Source organism: Syngnathoides biaculeatus, chromosome 11 (genome assembly GCF_019802595.1).
Source record: "Syngnathoides biaculeatus isolate LvHL_M chromosome 11, ASM1980259v1, whole genome shotgun sequence".
Classification (NCBI taxonomy): domain Eukaryota; kingdom Metazoa; phylum Chordata; class Actinopteri; order Syngnathiformes; family Syngnathidae; genus Syngnathoides; species Syngnathoides biaculeatus.
This window is the reverse complement of record NC_084650.1, coordinates 11,754,149-11,775,522: the sequence shown is the minus strand read 5'-3', so window position 1 is coordinate 11,775,522 and position 21,374 is coordinate 11,754,149. Positions and strand designations below refer to the sequence as shown.

At 45.6% G+C, this 21,374-nt stretch overlaps 1 protein-coding gene across 2 annotated transcripts; it reads right to left on the bottom strand.

Moving 5' to 3' along the window:
• Window positions 1–266: 266 nt before the first annotated feature.
• si:dkeyp-115e12.6 (centromere protein F) lies at window positions 267–20,829 on the bottom strand. Of its 2 annotated transcripts, XM_061834837.1 has the most exons (19): window positions 20,569–20,829; window positions 17,405–17,590; window positions 15,818–16,014; window positions 15,644–15,744; window positions 14,497–14,561; window positions 14,146–14,392; window positions 12,427–12,620; window positions 11,641–11,766; window positions 10,128–10,256; window positions 8,504–8,626; window positions 7,994–8,129; window positions 6,997–7,905; window positions 6,731–6,927; window positions 5,679–6,236; window positions 4,361–4,614; window positions 3,736–3,796; window positions 2,388–2,859; window positions 2,096–2,216; window positions 267–407 (listed from the first exon to the last, which is right to left on the bottom strand). In XM_061834837.1, the coding sequence occupies exons 2-18, from the start codon at window positions 17,564–17,566 to the stop codon at window positions 2,098–2,100; spliced, it is 4,050 nt and encodes a 1,349-aa protein (XP_061690821.1). In that variant the 5' UTR covers window positions 17,567–17,590; window positions 20,569–20,829; the 3' UTR covers window positions 267–407; window positions 2,096–2,097. The 2 variants fall into 2 exon arrangements, with proteins under 2 accessions (XP_061690821.1, XP_061690820.1); XM_061834836.1 differs by having other exon boundaries at window positions 6,731–7,905; window positions 20,569–20,828.
• Between the last annotated feature and the right edge of the window lie 545 nt (window positions 20,830–21,374).

Below are 21,374 nucleotides of genomic sequence, written 5' to 3'. Positions count from 1 at the left end.
TGCAGAAATGTCACATTTTACAACAGGCTCGCTTGGCCTTAAAAACATAACATTCACATCAAATAAAATACACACACACACAAAAAAAAAACAAAAAACATTGCTACACTACAGCTCCAATGAAGCATAAATAGTCACTTTGGGGGGAGAAAATAGAAGTTGTGGTGTGGAACCCGTCGTAAATCATCACTTAACGACCTTGCGGTTGCGCTGCTAAACAAACACGAAGTCAAGACCGTGGAGGTTATTTGCGGCAAATTTAGCGACGAGGACGACAAAAGCGTCACGTGCGCGCTGGAGGTTCGCGAGCGGACTTCACGACATCCTCGAAAAGCTTTGGCCGTGGGTCCGTCCGTCACCGCCGACCGATCCCGTCACCGTTGGCTCGTGCGACCCGGGAAGGACGTCTGAAAATCACGAGACCACCGAGGAGGTTACGCTTTCGAGGTGAGATCCAGGATTTTTTTTTTGTTCCCCCCAATTTAAACAGGGCAAAGTTCGACCACCCGTCCTTTTCACACAAACCCTCATCATTTTTGTAGTTTTGTCTAAATTGTCGTTCCAGCGTAACTCGATTTAGGATTATGAAGAGATACTACTGTACGAGCCGTCGCTCGGACGACATTTTCGTCTTGAGTTGAGAGCAAAAATTTGGGTTATGAGCTAAATGGTAACTTCAAGCTGCTTATGGATGCCACTCATAACCACAATATTTCTTTGCACTTTACAGAGACAAGTTGCCTGTCAATGTAGTGACTCATATTATTCTGTAAAATGAATGGAGCACGTTTGAATCTGATAGAAAAAGTCGATGCTGCCGTAAGTTTCCATTAATGATGACGGCAATGGATTATGTATTGTAGTAGTTTTAGTTCTGTTCTAAGTGATTTGTCTTTTGTTCCACACGAGAAGTACAGTGGTGCCTCGGTTCTCGACCGCGATCCGTTCCAGAAGGCCGGTTGAAAAGTGAAACGTTTGAAAACCGAAGCGCGTTTTCCATTACAATGAATGGAAAATTAAATCATGTGTTCCAAAGCGGTTTTTTTTTTTTTTTTTTTTTAGCTTTTCCTGATAATAAACTGCACAGTAGAAATACATGTATGGTTTAAAAACTTTATATAATTAAATAATTTAAGAAATATATTGATTTTTTTGCTTTAAATGTATGTTTTAGTAATAACGTATCCTAGGCTGGGGAGTGCATTGCCGTATCTGTAGCGGCTCGGCCCCCAGCCTTGTAAACCTTTTTTTTTTATTAACAAAAGTGCAGAATAATTTTAAAAAAGCAATAATGACGGGGGGGAGACAAATTGTTTTTTTTATTTGCACAAACTGCACGTAACGTACAAAAAAAATGTACTCGTAACTAGAGGTAGTAAAGAAAAAAGCAATGCAAAACAACAGTTTCAAATTGTCTTCAGTGGGGGTGACTCGCCCCTTTTTAACAAAGAAAGAATCGAACGTAGAGCGTTTCTGCCGTCTTTTGAGCACCTTCCTGAAGTGGCTCATAACAACGTCATTGAAATTTTGTAGTGCTCTGCAAAGTTCCGCTTCGTTAGGGTGATGGACCGTCCTCGACTTGCTCTGAATTCAAAGCCATCAGGAACTAGACTGGGGTCTTTTCTTTTTAAATCTGCATACAGATTTCCAGCTTTGATCGTCGATTTCGCCATGCCGTACTTTTTCGATAGCTCAGAAACGCGCACACCAGATTCGTATTCGGCGATCAAATCCTTCTTGTAGTCGAGAGTTTTACGCACCACTTTCCTTTTTCTGCCTTTTTGGAGCGATGATCGGGGGTTAATATTGCACAATTGGAAGGGAATAAAAGTCAATACCGGGACACGTCCACGTGCAGAGGAGCGTGTGGGTCAACTGGCTGCATCGTTTCCATTTATTTCGGGGGTGCGTTCGAAAGCGCAATGACAAATTGTCGTTTATCAGCCGGTCGCGGCGTTCCAATACCAAACCAAAAAAAAAAAAAATCTCAAAATTTCTATTCGAAAACCAATTTGCACGAGAACGGAGACGTTCGAAAACCGAGGTACCACTGTATTCCGCTCAGCACGAGCCACGTCAGACGTTCCAAACCTACGGTCAATCCGTCTCGTCCTCCGGGACGCCCTCCTTCTGAGTGACGGGGACGACGGCGGTCCCCAACAAGCCCCGCCTCACGATGTAGGGGCACGAGGGCCCGCTGGGGATGTCGGCAAAACCTGCGGGATGCAAACAAGGGATAAATAATGAGATGAGGAGAGGAAACGGGATGATAAACAATCCGATTCAGGACGCGAAGCTGGTTTTTTTTTCTTCTTTTGTTTATTTCTACGACTGCGCCCGTGTCCCCCCCCCCCCGATGCCGCAGATTATTAATGGACAGAAAGTACCTTTCATGACAACTTCCGGGAGACCGTAGGGTTCGTACTCGGTGTCGTCAAAAGCGGCAGACAGCTGCGTCCTGTTCCGTCGTATCCGTTCGGCCAGACGCACCGGGTCGGCCGGGATGGGGAAGGAAGTGGAAAAGATCATTTTGTCTCGCGTCTCGCGTCCCGCAGATGGCGCAGCTTGAATTACGCGAGGGCAAGGGTTGACCGATTCTTTCTCCTCGGGCTCGGCTGCGGTCTGCGTGTGCACGCAGAGGCGCCCGGGGGCCACCTCGGCGCCGCCGCGGCACAGGCGCTCCTGCGTTTGCGTGCCGACGTTTCTGGCCGAGGAGTTGGCGCTCGCGCTCAAGTCTTTGGTCGCTCTCCGGCCGCCATCAGAATTTGGTGCGCAAGATTGGCTGACGTGTTCCTGAGCCGTTCGATGATGTTCTGGGTCATCGTGTGGGCTTGAACGCTGGGCTTCCTTTTCTGATGGCTGGATCACAAAAAAAAAAAAATATTGGCAACAAAATAACTTTAAATAATATATATATAGAAGCAGAAGATAAATCACATACTGTACTGTTTTTCCGATAAGAGCAACTTTTGAAAGAGGTGGGCAAACATTAGTGATCAAGAGACATATTTGATTTTTTTATTAGCCCAGTTGATTCCAGTTGATTTGTGTATCTCAAATTTTATATTTACTCACTAATATATAATTACTATAGTTATAATGAATTAATGTAATCAAAATGAATTAACCAATTATTTAATCAAATGTATTGTTAAATGCTTTCATTTTTATAATACTATTTTTGTATTATTTATAATAAACTACTTAATGACATACATGAATAAAAAATGGGAAATGGACAAATTAACCAATTATGAGGAAAAAGATATGAAATAGTTGACAATGTAAATGCTCGCTGGACTGGATTCATGAATTAAAGACTAATAGAAAAACTATTACTCAATGAATATAATTCTAGAATTCATCCACCCATCCATTTTCTTTGCCGCTTATCCTCACAAGAGCCGCACTCGCAATCACACCTATGGGCAATTTAGAGTGTCCAAAGAATGCATGTTTTGGAGATGTGGGAGGAAACCGGAGTGCCCTCCCGGAGAAAAGCCACGCAGGCACCGGGAAAACATGCAAACTCCACACAGGGAGGGCCAGATTTCAACCCGGGTCTCCTCTTTGCAAAAAAAAATATCTAATCTCTGTCTTATCTTTTTAAATCTCCAGTAATTTACAGCCCTGCAAATGATTTGACAAAAGGACAAAAACCTTTGAAATCATCAGCTCAAGTAAACTACGAGGATTGTCGGAAGTGAGCGTGAGCGATCGCCTTTGAACGCTTACCTGGTTCTCGTCATGCGGGGGCCGCTGGATGCTCCTCTCGGGCACGCCGCTCTGCTGCAAGCTTCGAGTATAAACACAAATAACTCAGTTGATCTCAAAGCCACCAGACTCAATTTCACAAGGTGGTAAATCCCGAAAACGTTCACTTGTATAATCTAAAGAGGAAGATCAGTTTTGGAGTTGAGTCGGGGTATTATTAATTTGCCTGAATTTTTGATACAGCAAGTATGTATAATTGTCACACTATGCACAGTAGTGTAGCGTACTTAATTGAGGAAGTACAGCGGTCCCATGACGATCATTATTATGAACCCATTTAACCCCCGAAATGACTGCCATATTTTTTTGTTGTAAAAAAAAATCTGATTTTGTAATGTAGAATTACTGTACGTACTGCAGTATTTGTATGTTGGATGTGCGCCTTTCGAATGAACGATTTCGCGGGCTAAGGAGATGTCACTCCATATATTAAATTTATGTTTGACTGCATCGTTCTTCAACCCACGTTGACGACCGCGACTCTCCTTGCCCACACGCGAGGGCCTTACAGCACCCTTGAGGAATTATAATGCCGATCATTCCACTAATTTTTACTAAAATTGTAAATTTCCTTGATTTGTTGTACCTGGCGGAGAGCATGCGACCTTGCAGCTTGTTGGAGACGCAAGAGAGCAACAGCTCATCCTTTCTGACGACCAGCGCTGCGCTCAGGTCCTTCGCGCCGTGCTGGGTTTGCCTTTCAGATTGCGCCCCCGGGCTGGGAAGGCCCCGATCCAACATGGAGGGAGGTTGAGAGGCCAATCTCCAGATGGCCAACTCTTCGGCCTGCTGCTGGGCCACCTTCGAGTGCTCCTGCAGCTCCCTCTGCAGTGCCACCACCTGGACGGTGAGAGATGAACGCCGCCTTAAGCAGACAATTCTTATTTGTTATGTTAAGATAAAGTACAGTCCTGTCTCTCCGTTTATGGGGGGAGATTTCCAGTAACACCCTCCCCTGACCATATCATTCAAGATTCATGCACAATACCAACATACCGTAATTTCCGGACTATAAGCCGCCACTTTTGTCAAGATGCTTTCAACCTTACGGCTAATGCAAAGATGTGGCTAGTTTATGCATTTTTTCTAACAGCCGCCAGGGGCGCTCAAGCAGAAAAGGTAGACAGGTGGAATATATGTGTCGAGGAAGACGCAAGTTTAATGTAACTTTGCGCTTTGTGAATGAATAAAATTAGCGTGAACCAACGCTCATCATGGAAAACGCAAGAAATGCACATGACGCAGCTTTCAAGTTAAAAGCAATCGAGCCGGCCGATAAAGAAGGAAACGGCGCTGCTGCACGTCAACTTGGCATAAAGGAATTGATGGCGAGACGCTGGAAAATGCAGCGGGATGAACTGGAGCAATGGAAAAAGGCAAAAAAAAAAAAAAAGCTTGCAGAGATAATAAAAGCAGGTGGCCTGAACCGTGTCATTGCTGTGTTACTGCCGTATGTTTTTTTTATGCAGCCCTGTTAGTGCGAAGTTACTGCCACGTCACAGGCACTGTTTGGTAAGAAAAGCTAAGGTATATTTTTAAAACTTTGAAAACTCTTTGTGTACCGCATTTTTTAAATATTTCAGGTTTCCATGTGGGCACATGCGGCTTATACACAGGTGCAGCTTATGTTTTTTCCTTTAAAAATGTACTGGGTGAGGCTTATCATCAGGTGCGGCTTATCGTCCAGAAATTACGGTGTGTGTATATAGTCCACTTGGGTCAACATGCTCATGTTCTACACAATGGTATTTGAGACTCTGAATGTGTGTGGCTTTAAAAGGCGCGGCCTGACCTGTCGAGCGACAATAAGCTAAGACGCCCGGCTGGGCGCTAACCTATTAGCCACACACACTCACGCTTTTTAGGTCTGGGGCTTGGAAACGTCACACTAAAGCGACGAATACCCGTGTCTGCAGGTGCTTGATCAGCTCATCAGCACTTCCTCTCGTTCCTGAGGTTCTGTCAAGTGGTGCAGACGGCAGGGCGTCACATTCCAAGTCTACTCGGTCCTCGTGCTGGGGAGCCCCGAGTACTTGTCCTTTGTCTGGTGCGCCCAAAGCACTGCAATGGGTGCTTTGAGGCTTACCAGAGCCCCCTAAGCCATGCGGTTGAGTCGATCCCGCTGTATTGTCCACATCGGTTGCATCGTGTTTTTGCTGAAGCGAGTCCTTTTGTGAGCTACGTTGAATTGAAGTGGAAGAAAAGTCTGTTTTACGGTTTAAGGAACCCAGGGAGTTAAAAACAGCCTCCATTTGGCTTTCGTGCTCCACCTTACAAATTTTTCCCTTTTTTCTTCCCGTTCTCTCGGACTTGAGCGCGTCCAGCTCTCGCGTGCGGCGCTGCAGTTCCTCCGCTTGGCTGAGGAGGGCGCCCTCCTTCTCCTGCACTTCAGCCAGAAGTCCCGAGATGTACTGGCTCTGCTTCTCAAATCCCGCCGTCAGCTGTTTGGTTTGGCTGGTCAGCTGAGAGGGGGGCAAAGGTTGATGAAGAAGCAGAAAGCGTGTTTTTAAAAAGCCATCAAGATTTTCATACCAATAAGAAACAATGAAGAAAGTACACAAAACACATGTAAGTACCTGTATAAATATTCGGGTAAAAAAGGGAAGATTAAAAGTAGCGCTAATGATTCAACTCATGTTACTCAATGAAGAGTAAGAAGTGCACACTTAAAATTGTTTCTGTCACTTGAACAAACATTTCAGTTGATTTTTACTTCCCATCTCTAAATGCTTGAGCTATTTTCTCAATTTAGGTTTCATTTTTCCACCACAAGCACACCTGACATTCGAACAGGGGTGTGTAGAGTATTCATATCCGATGTCAATACTCAATTACAGATACCACTTAAGTAGAGTCAAGGAGTATTTGTAGTATTTCATTACTTCCTACCCCTGACATAAAAGTGATAACAGAACAAGTAGGAGAGAAGCATGCTTTGAATACTGTTTTTGTTAACCTGGTTCTGAAGGGCCGTCAGTTTAACTTGGAGCTGCTCGGCACGTTCTGTCTCCTGTGCGTTTTCTCTCCTCAGTCGTTCAATCTCCTCCCGGAGACGTTCTGCGGAGGTGTCTCTCAAATCGGACACCGGTGCGCCCGTTTGTCCCTCCTGCGAGAGCTGCGTGTGCTGCGGCCCCGTTGTTGTTCGCTGGGAAACTAGCGCGTTGCGCAGGTTGGTGGACTGGCAGGAGACGGCGTCGTGCTCCGGCGACGGCAATTCTTTACCTGAGATCAGGATGTTGCAGTTGAGCCGGTCAGTGTTGCTTAGCGGTTTCTCGTCGCATCGAGACTCTGGAGCTCTACCGCGCTTCAGTTCAGCAAGCTGAGCTTTAAGTTCTTCTAATTGGATGCTCAGTTCTCGTTTTCCTTCCCGCTCCGCGTTGCTGATTTGAGTCAGCTCCTCTTTCTCTCGCTCTCTGCAGTCTTGTTCTAAGGCCAGTTGGACTTTCACTTCCCCCAGTTGCTTCTTCAGCTCGCAGTTGAGCTGCATCATTTGCGTCTCCCGATCGTCTTGCGTCTGCTCGCTCCTGTCGTGCTCCTCTCTTTCCTCCAAAGTCTTCCTCAAGCCGTCCTTCTCATTCTTCCCCCTCTCCAACTCCGCCTTCCCCACGCCGTTACGGCTCAGTTGCTCCAGTCGCGTCCTGGCCTCCGCTTCGGCGCGCCGCAGGACCTCCAGGTCGTCCAGTCGTTTCCGGAGTTGTTCGCGCACTTCGCGGAGCTCCGAACGCAACGCGGCGTTCTCCCTCTGCAGGTCCTCGGTGTGGGTCGTCTGCTCGGACTTCAGAGCATCGAGAATTATTACGCCCTTGTCGCCCTCAGCAGTGTCGGATACGCAGGACTCCTTCGCTTCCTGGTCCCTTCGCCGGTGGGAACACTCGACGTCTGCAGCCATGTGCTCAGAATCAATCCCCTCTCCGGGTTCTCTGTCAGACGGGTAGGACATGGAAAGATCTGCTTTTTGCTGGAGCTCCTCGTCTTGCTTGAGCCCCCTGGGCTCGACTCGCGGGGTGGAAGGCCTCTTGGGGCACGCAGACGGGCGAGCGTGATGCGGGGAGGCCTGAGACGAGGAACTCTGTCCGACAGGAGAAGCCGGTAGGAGTTGTGCGCGTTCTGCCGAGGGAGCAGCTTTTTGTTCTGTAGTCGAAGGCAAATATTGCACAACAGCGATTTAAAAAAAACAAAAAAAAACATTTTATTAAGTTGGAAATATGAGTTGTCACACCTTGCAGTTCTTTGAGAAGTCGGAGGGCGTCGGCCCGCTCCCCTGCCACTCTCCTCATCTCTTCCTCCAGAACCCGCTCTCTCTTCTTGCTCTGCTCCAGACCGACGGCCACGCCCTCCGCATCGAGCTTCACCTCCTAACCGAAACACAAGGCATTAAACCTCCGCAATGCATTGTGGGAAAACGAAATTAACGGTCTGAAGAGTTGAATTTTGGATACAAATCTTCGACTGTATTTCATATTTACGTTGTGCTTTATTTTGAGTCACTCAAAGTGGTTTGAGAACGTTTGAGGAGTAGAAAAATGAGCATAAAATTCAGCCTCATCTGTTAGCTGTGGAGGAATCATTACTGAACGTTATCGGAAATAGATCATGTAATGTTATAATATGCACTTAATGCACCTCCAAGATGCACATCCGCTACATTAGGACGATGTTTAAAAATGTACAAAGTTAATGCATAATTGATGCACGCAGGCCAGTTTGGACGTGCGTTTTTGTCTTTTACCTTCAGTTTTGCTTGTATTTGCGTCTCTTTCTTCTGGCTCTCCTGCAGCTGCGCTTCTGTGAATTTGACCTTTTCCTTCAAAGACTCCAACTCTTTGTCCAGCGCTTGCTTCTGCTGAGACAGCTGACATTGGGGGAAAATAGCCATCAGGTACTTGTATACAAACAATAAAGGAGGAGGGGGAAAACTATGAGGAAAAAGTCTGAACAAAAAGACGAAACAATAATGAATGACTGCTTTCGAAGACAAGACGGACCAAGAACGGTGCTGGAACAAAAGCAGGAAACCAATCAAAGATCAGATTGAAACTCAACGGAATGTTGCCGAATTAAACTTTTGTAGTAAACTAAATCAAAAGTGGCACTGTCAAATATTGTTCAGAAACTATATACTGTACGTGTATGTTATTGTGGGTTGCGATCAACGACATATACTCGTGATTAAGTATTAAAATAAAGTGGACCCTTGAGATATCACATCAATTTGTTCCGTGACCACACCCGAAACGAAAAACGTCTCTCAAATCATCTTTCCCTAATAGAATACATATAAATGCCATTAATTTCTAGACTACCCCTCATAAACAATAAAACAAAAATGTTTTTTTTTCCAATGAGAAACTCGATAAAACTGTGTTTTATTTAAAAAAAAATACTGTAATAACAATTACAAAGAATAGTGAGCATGCTTTTGCCAGCTGGGGGCAGTATAAAACAGACCTAAGACTATAAAGTACTGTAAATGGAGACGGTCTCGGGTCTTCGGTACGCCAGTAATATTAGTCCTTCTGAACAGGCTAGAAAGAACACGTCAATATCGTTATATTGTCTGTCTACATATGTTGCTGCACTGTTTGTGTAAGATTAATCTGGCAAAGTGACATGCGTTTTTAAAATACGCAATGTGTCTTTCTTTGTTTTAACGGTTAGTTTTTCCAGTTCCCTGCTTTTTCCAATTATTTCTTCAGACTGCCGCAAAAAAACCAAAGCAAATTAAAAAAGGGATGAGAAATGAGTGAAACCATACACATGCAGGCATCAGTTGCAATGGCAACCATCAAAGTGCACCATTAGTGCCCGTTAAGTTTCTTTGCATCCAAATCATTAGTTTCACCTGCACTCAGCGTTCCTTCACACGCATGAGTAATAACAACAAACATCACAACAAACGTCCATGCGATGCGCCTTAAAAGACATCCGGCATCTGCACCCGGGCATGCCTTCACGCCTCTCTTACAGAAAAGGACAATGAGTTATGGTTTGGGCTCACGCCGCAGTACACAATGCTTTTTGGGTCTTTACTTTACCTTTGCTGCTCAACCTTTCCACTGGGCAGAAGAAACCGTGAGAAGAGGAAAAGGAACGGGCAGCGATTAGAGGAGGTGGAAGGAAAACGCAGAGAAAACGAGAGCGAGCAAAAGTCAATAGGAGGGCGAGTGCAAAGGAAAGACGCAAGCAATGCTGAAGAAATGCGATACGTTGATTGACCTTTGGCACAGATAAGCCGGGGGGAGAAAAAGGCACCAATGCGGAGAAATAGATAAGCAGAAAACAGCAGCAGCGGACAAACGGCCGCTGTCGATTCTGGAATGTTTGTGCTCTTGGATTGGGCTGACTGCACTCACCTTGTCAGTCTGGGCCTGCAGGCCGTTGTGAAGCATCCTGGCCTGCAGCAACTCCTGGTTGGCTTTGTTGACTTCCTGCTGATGTTGCTTTTCCATGCACTGTTTCTCCTTCTGAAGCTCCAGCAGGTCCTGAATGCAAGCAAACGTGCGAGGTCACATCTCGAGTGTCTTCTTCTCTAACAAAATTTACACAGTCCACAAATTGACCGACGCATTTCCAAGGACGGCAACTTCTCTCCCTTTCTGAGACTCTTCCAGTCTTTTTATCTCAATTACAACCTTCTGACAACAACGGGCTGTGACACTTAAAGGTCAGAGGTCATTTCCCTGAGAACATACTTGTTGGTTCTTTGCGATGATAAGTTCACAAATTGGACCCTCTGATCTAAAAAAAAAGACTGGACAGCCCATTGGCCACCAAAGCTGAAGCCGCCGAAAGCAGATATCCGCCATCTTGATACTCCCAAAACAATCATGCCGACCTGTGCGTTAATCGCCAGTTTCGTGGCTGTGAGAAAACATTCCACAGGTAAGTTAGAAAGATTTACTTGAAAGTTTTTTTGAAAAGGGTTCTGATGAGCTGAATTCACTTTAACAAAGTTTTGTGTACGCTTGTTGTTGTTCACTGTTCACTCTCTGCTTCACCTTTATAGGCAGACAGTTTTTCCCAAACTTCATCAGTGATTAAGCAAGGAAATCACATTCTCTGTGAAATTTTTGATGAATTTCATAATATAGAAATCTGAAAGTTGAATTTGATTTTCAAATCCGAGGAAACAAGTTGAAATTTTCTGTCTGAAATAGGACGTCGCAGAGACAACAAATGAACAATTTGTTTAGCATGTATTTTCCCATTGCGAGTCCTTATTTCCCAAAATATATCTAATTTATTGACTTAAAAGTTCTTGTTTTTATGACAAAAAATGCTCATTTTTTTGCTATGTTATGATGACAGTGCTTCAAAGTTAACATGTCAGACTAATCGGGCCGTAGGTAATATGCAAAGTGTCTTGGTAGTCATATGTCTTTCCTTTGAACTTCGCTTTTTTTGGCTTACCAAGTTGAATTAAAAATCCTTCATGTTACCAGAACTGAAAAAATGTCAAGCTCAAACGACCAGTTTTAATTCTACATGCCAAACTTTGAGAAAAACCACGCCATAATCCAACCTGTAAGGCATGTCCTCCACACGTTTTGGGAGTACCAAGATGGCGGCCAACTGGCTTCAACCAACCGACACGCCACTAGATATGTATGCGGTACCCAGGCTTTTTTTTTTTTTTTTTTTTTTTTTTTTAGATAAGTGATTGGACCAGAATTCACGGGGTGTTATGAAGAGAAATGTTGTGATTATTTAAGCTATAAATAGTTTTTTTGCATTTTTTTCAGACCTCGAAAATCTCTATGCGAAGAACAATTTATTAGTAGCAGCATACGTAATAGGCCGGACCTTGGACCCTTCTGTCTTAAACTGTTGTGAGAGAATAAGAGTCACGGCCTAGTCCCGCCTCACCCTCTGATGTTGCTTGTCCAGCTCCTTCGTGCGCTGTTGGTGCTGCAGTCGACTGCTCTCGGCGTTCTGCCGCTGACATTTGAGCTCCTCTTGAAGCTGCTTGAGCCTCTGCTCAGCCGCCAACGCCTGTAAGAGACGCAAATACCCATCCATCCGTTTTCTGCCTTGCTCGCAGTATGTACACAGTAGACAAACAACAACTTTGACCAGGGCTCGCTTCAGAATATTTTGAAAAAAGCAAAGCATTGTGTTAATATATTCAGACACACAAACAAATTATAGCTTAGGACAATAGCCCAGGGAGCATTGTTGTTCACTTTTTAGAGCAGGGGTGTCAAACTCATTTTTGTCACGGGACACGTTGTAATCACGGTTTCCCTCAAAGGGCCGTTATGGCTGTGAAACGATAAAACTCTTTCACCACCTCATCATGTTTACACGTGAAATTTATGAACTAGTTTTGGAATCAGAAATCAAGGGTAATGGGTTTTTCCAACTCTTGTTGTTTGGTGACACAAAACTGCTTATAATAGCTTGTTATCATTTACAGGATGATATGACAATTTAAAATTTTGGTACAAATTTGAACATAAAAAAACCATGATTTGCCTCCATGGGCCACATAAAATCATGCGGTGGGCCAGATCTGGCCCCTGGGCCTTGAGTTTAACACCTGATTTATAGGGAACAGACTGGACTTAACAAATGAAAGGACAACTCGTGGCAAACCAAATGGAGTACGGTAAGTAGCACCATTACGACTTTTGGTAGTACGCGTCTTGTTACCCGTTCGCCCTCCTGACTGATGCGCGCGTGCGCCACGCTGAGTTCGTTGTGCGCTCTTTGCAGGCCGAGCTCCGCGGCGGCCATCTTCTTCTTGGCCTGCGCCATTTCCGCCTGGAGCGACTTCAGCGTCTCCGTCTTCACACTCAGCTGTTCCTCCAGAGACGCCGCGTGATGCCGCATTTGTGACAGCGACGCTGGTGGACGGAACAGAGATGCCAATTATTACAGCCTGCCATAGCACCCCGTCCCGCTCGCTACTCTGTCGGATTGAATCGTTAAGCTAAGCTTCCAGTACCGGGGTTATGACCTTAAAGTTACTAGACGAGCATAATTTCAACAAGTGCTTCTATTAGTTTATGATTTAATTGCGGATATTGTCCCCATGTATTGTACCCATGACTGTCAAGAGCCAGCCCCGAAGAGCGTGACATAGTTTTTTTTTCTAAAACATTATCAGCAGTTTTTTGCAATTGGCTGGTTATTAAAAGTCCTGGATGGGTTGGAAAATAAAATAAAACAAAAAACGGGAGATGTGATTCTGCATCCAATAGTAAAGAGTCTACCGCATGTGCTTCAACAGGATCTATCGACAAATCGCGCCGACAGTCTACCGGCGTGTAAATGTCTGTGTTGGCCTCCATGACCTTACCGCGGTCATGCTACGCGTTCACCATTGTGTTCTGTCCCAATGTTCACACATAACAGTCGGTCTTTGTTACAACCTCTGAGGTTAGTTTATCATCCAGGTGTAACAGCGAAACATTCCTTGTATGCCAGAGAAAGGAAGGCTGTTTCCAATCTGATAAAACACGCATCAGGTTTCAGCTTACCGGTGTCGAGCTGGGAACATTGTAAAAAAAACTCTCACGCACACCTTTGGTAAACACTGAAGCAGCCCTGGTGCGTCCAGAGCTGGGAGCAACTCTGCCATTTCTTCATAATGTACAATGAAAGTGCTGCTGTGGCAGATATGATTTTGGATACGCTTTGAAAAGTAACCTCAGAATCCACTGGACATAGTCACAGTCGCTATGCTATAAAATAATACTTGCCTTCCAGATTTGACAACAAACGAGAGCCAAAGCATATTTTATAGAGTTCGTGCACCTACGTCATAAAATCACGTGACTTTTGTTTACCTCGCCAAATTGCTGGTCAAGCTAAGTCGGTTGGAGACGACACGGAATTATGTTTTGTAGCACGACGCCCAGAGTCTTGTCCGATACCGTCAGACATTTACAAGGTGAAAATAAACGAAGGTACGTGGAGTTATGAGATAAACCCGGCATGGAGGACCCGTATTTAATGTCGAAATCGATTGGACTGTTCATTATGGCAATGTGGTGCCGTCAAAATGATGACGTCACGTCCACGAGCTCTATAACGGAAAAATTTACTTCTTAAGATGTATGAATGTAGTTTCCAGAGAGCAATCGGTTCACTTGTCATTGTTTCACGTTTAGTTAGACAATAAACTTCCATTTTTGAAAAATTGCTATCTGCCCAACTGCTGACTGTTGTCAAATGAGTTGATTTCCCTGCCAACATTTTTGCGTGCATGTCCATATTTCCATTTTCTGAAGTGGTTAGTTCTAAAGTTGAATTATTCCTCAAGGCAAAACATTACTGAGTAATTTTCAAAAACAAAAGTGTGGAGTGCAATCGAGAACAACTTGAATCTTGCAAGAACTTTGCTAACCATTTGAAATGCGCACTCACTGTCATTTGCTGCGCAGGGTTCTTCCTCCCTCTCAGGCGCCGCCTCCGTCGACTGGTGGGCAGGACCGGGCGCCAGGGGAGAAGACGGAGATGGCCTCCTGGCCGCCGGCCTGGGGTCGTCACGCTCCCATGGAAAAACCGACGAGGGAGTGGCGAAAGAGTCCGATTGGTCGGACGGGTGGCTGCGGGGCGAGGTCTTGAGTTGCCGCGGCGACGGGGTACTGGAAGCGTCCGAGAACTGGAGCCGCTAGTGAAACGCAGATTTGACACCCGATGTAGCGAAAAGTTCACTGCATTGGAAAAACAAGCACAATCCAGGACAGTTGAACAGAATTTCACGCTCGTACTTACTCGGATGTGTAGTGAGCGCTGCTGCGATTCCTCTCTCTGCCCCGTCCTCTCATCCTTTCGGCTCCCTGGAGGACAAAAACACGGCATTTGGAACAGATCCCGTTAGGAACTGATCAGACGTCGCAGCCAGGGAGGAATGAAGACACAGTGAAGTGGTCTCGGGACAGAAGAGGAAAGACGTCTCAGTCCGTGGGGAGAGAAAGCCTGGGAAAGAGGGGGAGTTCTGGGATTTCACTTGCAACCTCTGGTGTGACGGGACCGCTCATCAGCTCACACCAGCGACCCCCACAGAGATTGAACAATAAACATTTGACTGTTTGCAAGAATCTGAAAGACGTTTTTTCCAAGAAAGTCAAGTTCAAACCACAAACAAGTGTCTGCCATGTAATAGCTACAATGAGTATGACCGACGTTTTTTTTCAGAAAGGGGGAAAGGCCGAAGGGTGAGAAAGGAGAAGTGCCGACAGTTTCCAAGAGAGAAGAGAAAAATATCAGCTGCCTTGCTTTAATCGGGTTCCTTCGTGCAGGTCATTCTCAAGCACCGAGCCCGACGTCACGTGGGCCAAAGGTCGGAAAACCCAAGCCTGAGTTCATAAAGCGAAAGCCTCCAAAACTGCTTCGGGACAAGAGTGCGTCCATTAAAAAGTATTGCACATACTGTAAGAATTAAATACAACTGCAGTTTAAAAAAAAAAAAAGGACTGCACTGGATTTTTAGAAAAATGCATTTTGAACATTTAAATCCAGAATTTTCTTTCCTGTCCCGTGAGAGCAACGGTGTCAAATTCAAGGCCTGGGGGTCAGATCCGGTCCACTGCATCACTTAATGGGACCCGCTGAGGCAATTTCACGTTTCTTCACTTTCAACAGATATTACAAGCATTTTTCATAAAAGAGAACAAGGAAATAAAATTGCTAAAAATGTGGTCAAACTACGTCTTCATCACACAGGGAGTCTGCTAACCCGTTTTGCTGGTTTGGCTACGTTAGGTATGCAACGTTTGCACGGTTCACTTGTGATGTTAATTTTGAGCAGCAGCAGAGCGTGATAAGTGGCTTCCCGCTGGAATCCATAAATTATTCTGTCTCATTCTCGTTCCACAAACACGACATCAACCAGAAGACAAGGTGTCGGATAGTGGCGTACCAAGGTTTTCCCTGGGCGAGCTCGTACTCCAGCGGGGTGTGGCGAAAGAAGTGTCTGCAGACCTGCCGCCGTTCTGTGACTTCTCTAGTTCTGCCTCCAGCCTGCCAGGAGGGTCAGCATTACCAACAAAACCAGATGCAGTCACGCCCACCTCGTTACCGTACTCTAGTATACCGTTTGACTTCCTGGGCGAGCTTGTTGTTGAGGGTCCGGGCGGCATCGAGCTGGCCCTCCAAGGAGCAGACTTGGGCCTGCTTGGACTGAAGCTCTTGGCTGAGGCGCTGACCGGCGGTTTCGGCAAGGCGGGCCGCCTCCCGGACGCTCTGGAGCTCCCTGCGCGAGGCGTGGAGCTCCCCGCGCACCTCCTCGTACTTAGAAACAGAAACAGAAGACGTGAAAAAAAGTGTATGATAACGTTTTGACTTCAAATTCCAAATCCCGTTGAAAAGCGAGGCTACGTTCTTTGAATAGCCGTCCTTGTGAGAATGATACTTCAAGACCGGGACAAGGTATTCTGGCAGATAGCAGAATATTGCAAAGTACTTGCACTGGATTTTGTTTTCCAAAGTGTTCGACTGCAGGAACCTTGAAATCGGCAAGGAAGCATTGATAGGTTGCTTCCGTACATTACATGAAAAAAAAAAAATGTACCGTAATTCCCGGCCTACAGAGCGCACCCGATTATAAGACTCATCCAGTACATTTGTAAAGGAAATACCATTTGGTACATGCATAGGCCGCAGCTGTGGAAAAGCCGCAAATGCCCACATTGAAACAGAGAGTTAAAGACAAGATATTTACAAAGACGGTACAAAGAGAGTTTAGCGCTAGTGCGGCCGGCGCTAGCGTTAGCACGGTGCACTAACAGGGCCGGTTAAAAACAAAAACATACTGGTAAAAATCACTGAGACACGGCAGTAACACGCTAGCGCGGCGCTAACGGGGCCGGACCGGTAAAAGTCACTTCCTCGGCACATATATTCCACCGGTCTCACTCTTGCCTTTTCCGCTCGAGTGCAAAAATTAGCCGCATCACCGCACGGTTGAAAGTGTGTGAAAAAACTTCCGGTTTATAGGACGGAAATTACGGTACATACCACTCAAATCAACAATGTTTGCTGGCCTAGTGCACGGGTGTCCAACTCAAGGCACGGGGGCCAGATCTGGCCCGCCGCATGATTTTATGTGGCCCGCGGAGGCAAATCATGTGAATCAACGGCCGTGTATTTTTTTTGGGGGGGTCAAATCTGTACCAAAATTTCAAATTGTCATATCACAAATGATAACACTGAGCTATCACAAGCGTTTTTCTGTTACCAAACAACAATAGTTGAAAAAAGCCATGATTAGCCTTGATTTCTGATTGCAAAACTAGTTCATAAATTTCACGTGTGAATATGGTATTTATCATTTCACAGCCATGACGGCCCTTTGAGGGAAACCACAAGTACAACGTGGCCCGTGACAAAAATGAGTTTGACACCGCTGGCCTAGTGGATGGAAAAATGAAATCTTAATGGGATGTGTACACATAGTGCTGTGGTTGCAAGCTCCATTCTAATCCATTTAGTTGTATTTCCGTTTTCTTGTCACAAATATTGTGAGTTTCAGTTTGGTTAAATTGAGTCATTCTTTCATGTATGTTTAGTGGTACTCGAAACGCACTCTGAGAATCACTGCTCTAAACGGAAAATATGTGCGTTGGCTGATAAAACCCTAAAAAAAAACATCGGGAAAGAGCGACGGAGTCGCCGCCTGTACCTTCGCGCTTTGCTTGTCGTGGCTAATGTGGATGTTGTCCAGCTGCAGCTGCTTCTGCTTGTTCTCTCTGGACAGACGCTCCTGTTGGGCCTGCAGCTCCTTCACTTTCTGCAGAACCCGCCCCGACAGGCCCGCCGTCCAGTCCTCCGCGGCCCAGCTCATCTCTCGCCGCCTCTCTGCTCAGGCCTACCGGGGGACCCGTAAAGAACGATGATTTTTACGTACGCGCAAGGCTGCCTGTTCAGCCCGGGGCGTAACGCTTAATAATTTGTGGCGCGACCCCAGTTGGAGAATCGCCGGCTCGAGCGCCAGGAATTAGCCTGTCCCCACAGTCCTGACAGTCAGCTGTCGGACTCGGAGTTGAAGGACGAGAGAGACGCAAAACCAGGAAGTGTGCGGCTGTTGAAGAAACCGCTTAACGGTTGGTTGCGTCGAGAGAAGGAATCCTTCTCACTCCCGACACGTGTGTGTGTGTGTGTGATGTTGTCACGGAACCGATCTCCAAGGAGGACGCCGCCGGGTCGTCACCGCCGGGGTGCAGCTGTGACTCAACGTTTCGCAACATTGCGGCACTCGGGGACGAAAATCAAACAAAAAGTTTGACGCTTTATAATCCGCCTTCTCACAACTAAAGGACTTTCGCGCGCATGCAAACAAAAAGGTTTGTAAAAAAAAAAAAAAAAAAAGGAAACCGGGAATGAACAAATGCAACGTTCAAAAACGAAAACTTGTTCGGGGAATAAATTGTCAACGTGGTTTTCGTCTGTCCTTCAGGTTCAAGGCAAAGCACGCAAAGCGGAGAAAGGATGACACGTGACAGTAAAAAAAAAAAAAAAAATCTTCATCTGAAACAAAACATCTGATAATAATTGATTTCAGACAACGCTGTATTTGTTTTTAATCCTCAAGAGGAGATTTGGGTGCACACGACACGTCCTGAGCTGAGATCGGGTGGGGGTCGGGGGTAGTAGGAGTCCTGAGTGTTTCTCCCACAAGTTCCTGCCATTTCTTTCTCGGCGGCAGCGGGAGTCGAACCGAGATCTTCAGCGTCTAATGACCGAGTCCAATTGTCATTTTGGTTTTTTTGTTTGGGGAAGTGACAAGTTCACCGTTAAAAAAAAAAAAAAGCCAGTCTCACACCATCCCTCAGTCCTTCAGCTTCCTCCTCCTTTCTCACATTAAATCCTTCCGAGCTTCCTTCATTCATTTGTCCTCATCCTTCCTTCCTTACATGCCATCCCTCATCCTTCCTTTCATCATTCCTCCCTCTCTTCTGTTCTCCCCAATCCTTCGTCTTTCCTTCCAATTTCTGCCATTCTTCTCCTTTCTTCCATCCATTCATCATCCTAACTTCCTTCCTTAAATCCATCCACCCTCCCTCCGTTGACTTATTTGTTCTTTTTTTTTTGCTTCCGGCAGCTGTCCTCCTCGCTTCTTTCCTACTTTTCCTCCACCCTTCTCTCTTTCCTTTCTGTCGATCCTTCATTTCTTTCCTTCCCTCTTGCATCCATTCTTCCTTTCCTTCCATCCTGTCTTCATTCATTCTTCCTTTATCCACTGTTCTCTTCCCTATAATTTCATACCAAACCATCCATCCTTCTTTCTTTCCTTCCGGCCATAATCTTGACTCCTTCCTTCCATCCATTGCTCTCTCTCTCTCTTGTTCTCCCCCCATTCAATCCTTCATTATTTCCTCCAATTTCGGCCATTCTTCTTTTCTTCCATCGACCCCTTCATCATCATGACTTCCTTCCTTTCATCTCTCCTTCCTTCCTCCCATTCTTGATTTAGTTCTTCCTCCTCACTTCAGTTTCCCTCCACCCTTCCGTCTTTTTGATTTCCATCAATCCCTCCTTCTTTCATCCATTCTTCCTTTCCTTCCATCTCTTTAGTTTCTTCACTCAGCCATCCTTTGTCCACTGTTTCTTCCTATAATTTCATACCATATCATCCCTTATTCCTTCATCCATCCATCCATCCTTCTTTCTTTCCTTCCCACATGACCTTTTCTCCTCCCTTTCTTCTGTTCTCCCCCATTCAATCCTTCCAATTTCTGCCATTCTTCTCTATTCTTCCATCCATCCCTTCAAGCCATTCATCATCCTAACTTCCTTCCTTCCTCCCTTCCTTGATTTAGTTTTTTTTTTTAACTTCCGGCAGCTGTCCTCCTCGCTTGTTTCAGTTTCCCTCCACCTTTCTGTCTCTTTCCTTTCCATCGATCCTTCGTTTTCCTTCCTTCTGACTTGCATCCATTCTTCCTTTCCTTCCATCCTTCCTCCCCTTCAGTTTCTTCATTCATCCTTCCTTGCTTGCTTCCTTTATCCCCTGTTCTCTTTTTTTATAATTTCATCCCGTCTCATCCCTTATTCCTTCCTTGGTCCCTTCATCCATCCATCCTTCCTTCATTCATTCATTTGTCCTTATCCTTCCTTCCTTGATGCTTGCTTTTCTCCTTCCTTTCATCCATTCCTCCCTCTCTTCTGTTCTCCCCAATCCTTCATCCTTCCTTCCAATTTCTGCCATTCTTCTCTTTTCTTCCATCCATCCATCATCTCTCCTCCCTTCCTTTATTTAGTTGTTCTTTTTTTTCCTTCCGGCAGCTGTCCTCCTCACCTGTTTCAGTTTCCCTCCACCCTTCCTTCTCTTTAGTTTCTTCATTCATCCTTCCTTGCTTCCTTCCTTTACCCACTATTCTCTTTCCTATAATTTCATACCGTACCTTCATCCTTCTTTCTTTCCTTCCTTCCTCCCTCCATCTGTCCTACCTTCCTTTGCTGCCACCCGCCTCCCTTCAAACCTTCTTTCCTTTCTTGCCCGCCCTTCAAAAAAAAAGTTACTTCCAAAATGTTACATACTGACTGGCCGTACGTGTGCGAAGGAAGCAAGCACAGATGAACAGTTGGACACTGACCTGATTCTTATTGTTATCATTTTTAAACCCTGGACGTGATGACGAGCCTCAGTCAGTCAACGACCGTCTGGGTGACAAAACAAGCTGAGCGACGGCCATTCGTGGTTACGTCCAGTTAGTGTATTCCAGATATTATCGCGTTAAGAGTATGTTCACAAACACCGCTGCCAGTCTAGTCTGTCAAACAAGTAATTACGTCGCCATATGCTAAAAGCTGTGGAAAACACGCACACAAAAGAAGCTCCCGACTTACCATCCACTTTACAGGAGTTGAGGAAAAGGGCGCCGACCCGCAGTCAGCCTCACTCTTCGCCGCGTTTCACTCGAGATAGACTCGCCCCCTTTCCCGAGAATGGAGGAGGCTGATATCGTCCAGTTTGTTGTCGTTTTGCCCTCGCCAGATAGCAGCGAGGAGGATGCGGCGCGTCGAGTCGCGTCGCGTGCGGCTGACCAGCCGACAAGAGGGGTGGCGGCACGAGGCGAGGCGAGGCGGGGCTTAGTGACGTAGAAGGAAAACTCTTTACGGGGGGGTGGCCTCTAGTGGACGGACGTTGAAGTGTTGCGTGACCACTTCCAACAGGTCAACAGGTGGAGGCTAAATTGGATGAGCTGGGACTGAATGGCCTCATTTTAACATCAATTTTTGTTTTTATATTTTTTTAGCAGCTCTCATTTGAACAAAGTATTCTGTTACCGCTCGTGGGCCTAACGCAACAAATGTTACCTCAGATTAAATGTTTACCTTACAGCAGCGATTTACCGTGAAAAAGACGGAACTACTTAACTGCTCTGCCCCAGACAGGTGTCATCAAACTATGCCAAGCCCTTACCTAACCTAACCCAAAAGATATCTTGAACTGGAATTATGGCTAGTGAGAATCAAGCTGTAGTTGTCTGAAACTGCAATTACTTGTATCTACAATGCAAGCGTAGATATGTTGTTAATCTTGTGGCAGACAACCGAATAGTTGAAACTAATGAGGAACCAGGGACGAGATTTATAACCTAGACTTAGCCAAGCTGTAAATACTCAACCTTTACATCCACTGTTCCCATTTA

What these genes read in the sequence shown, in the direction of transcription:
- si:dkeyp-115e12.6 (XM_061834836.1), bottom strand. Translation starts at nt 17,566, where the DNA reads ATGAGCTGGGCCGCGGAGGACTGGACGGCGGGCCTGTCGGGGCGGGTT. An exon ending in ACGACAAGCAAAGCGCGAAG is followed by an intron (nt 16,015 to 17,404) that starts GTACAGGCGGCG and finishes TCTGTTTCTAAG; the next exon opens with TACGAGGAGGTGCGCGGGGA. An exon ending in ACCCTGCGCAGCAAATGACA is followed by an intron (nt 12,621 to 14,145) that starts GTGAGTGCGCAT and finishes TCCGTCCACCAG; the next exon opens with CGTCGCTGTCACAAATGCGG.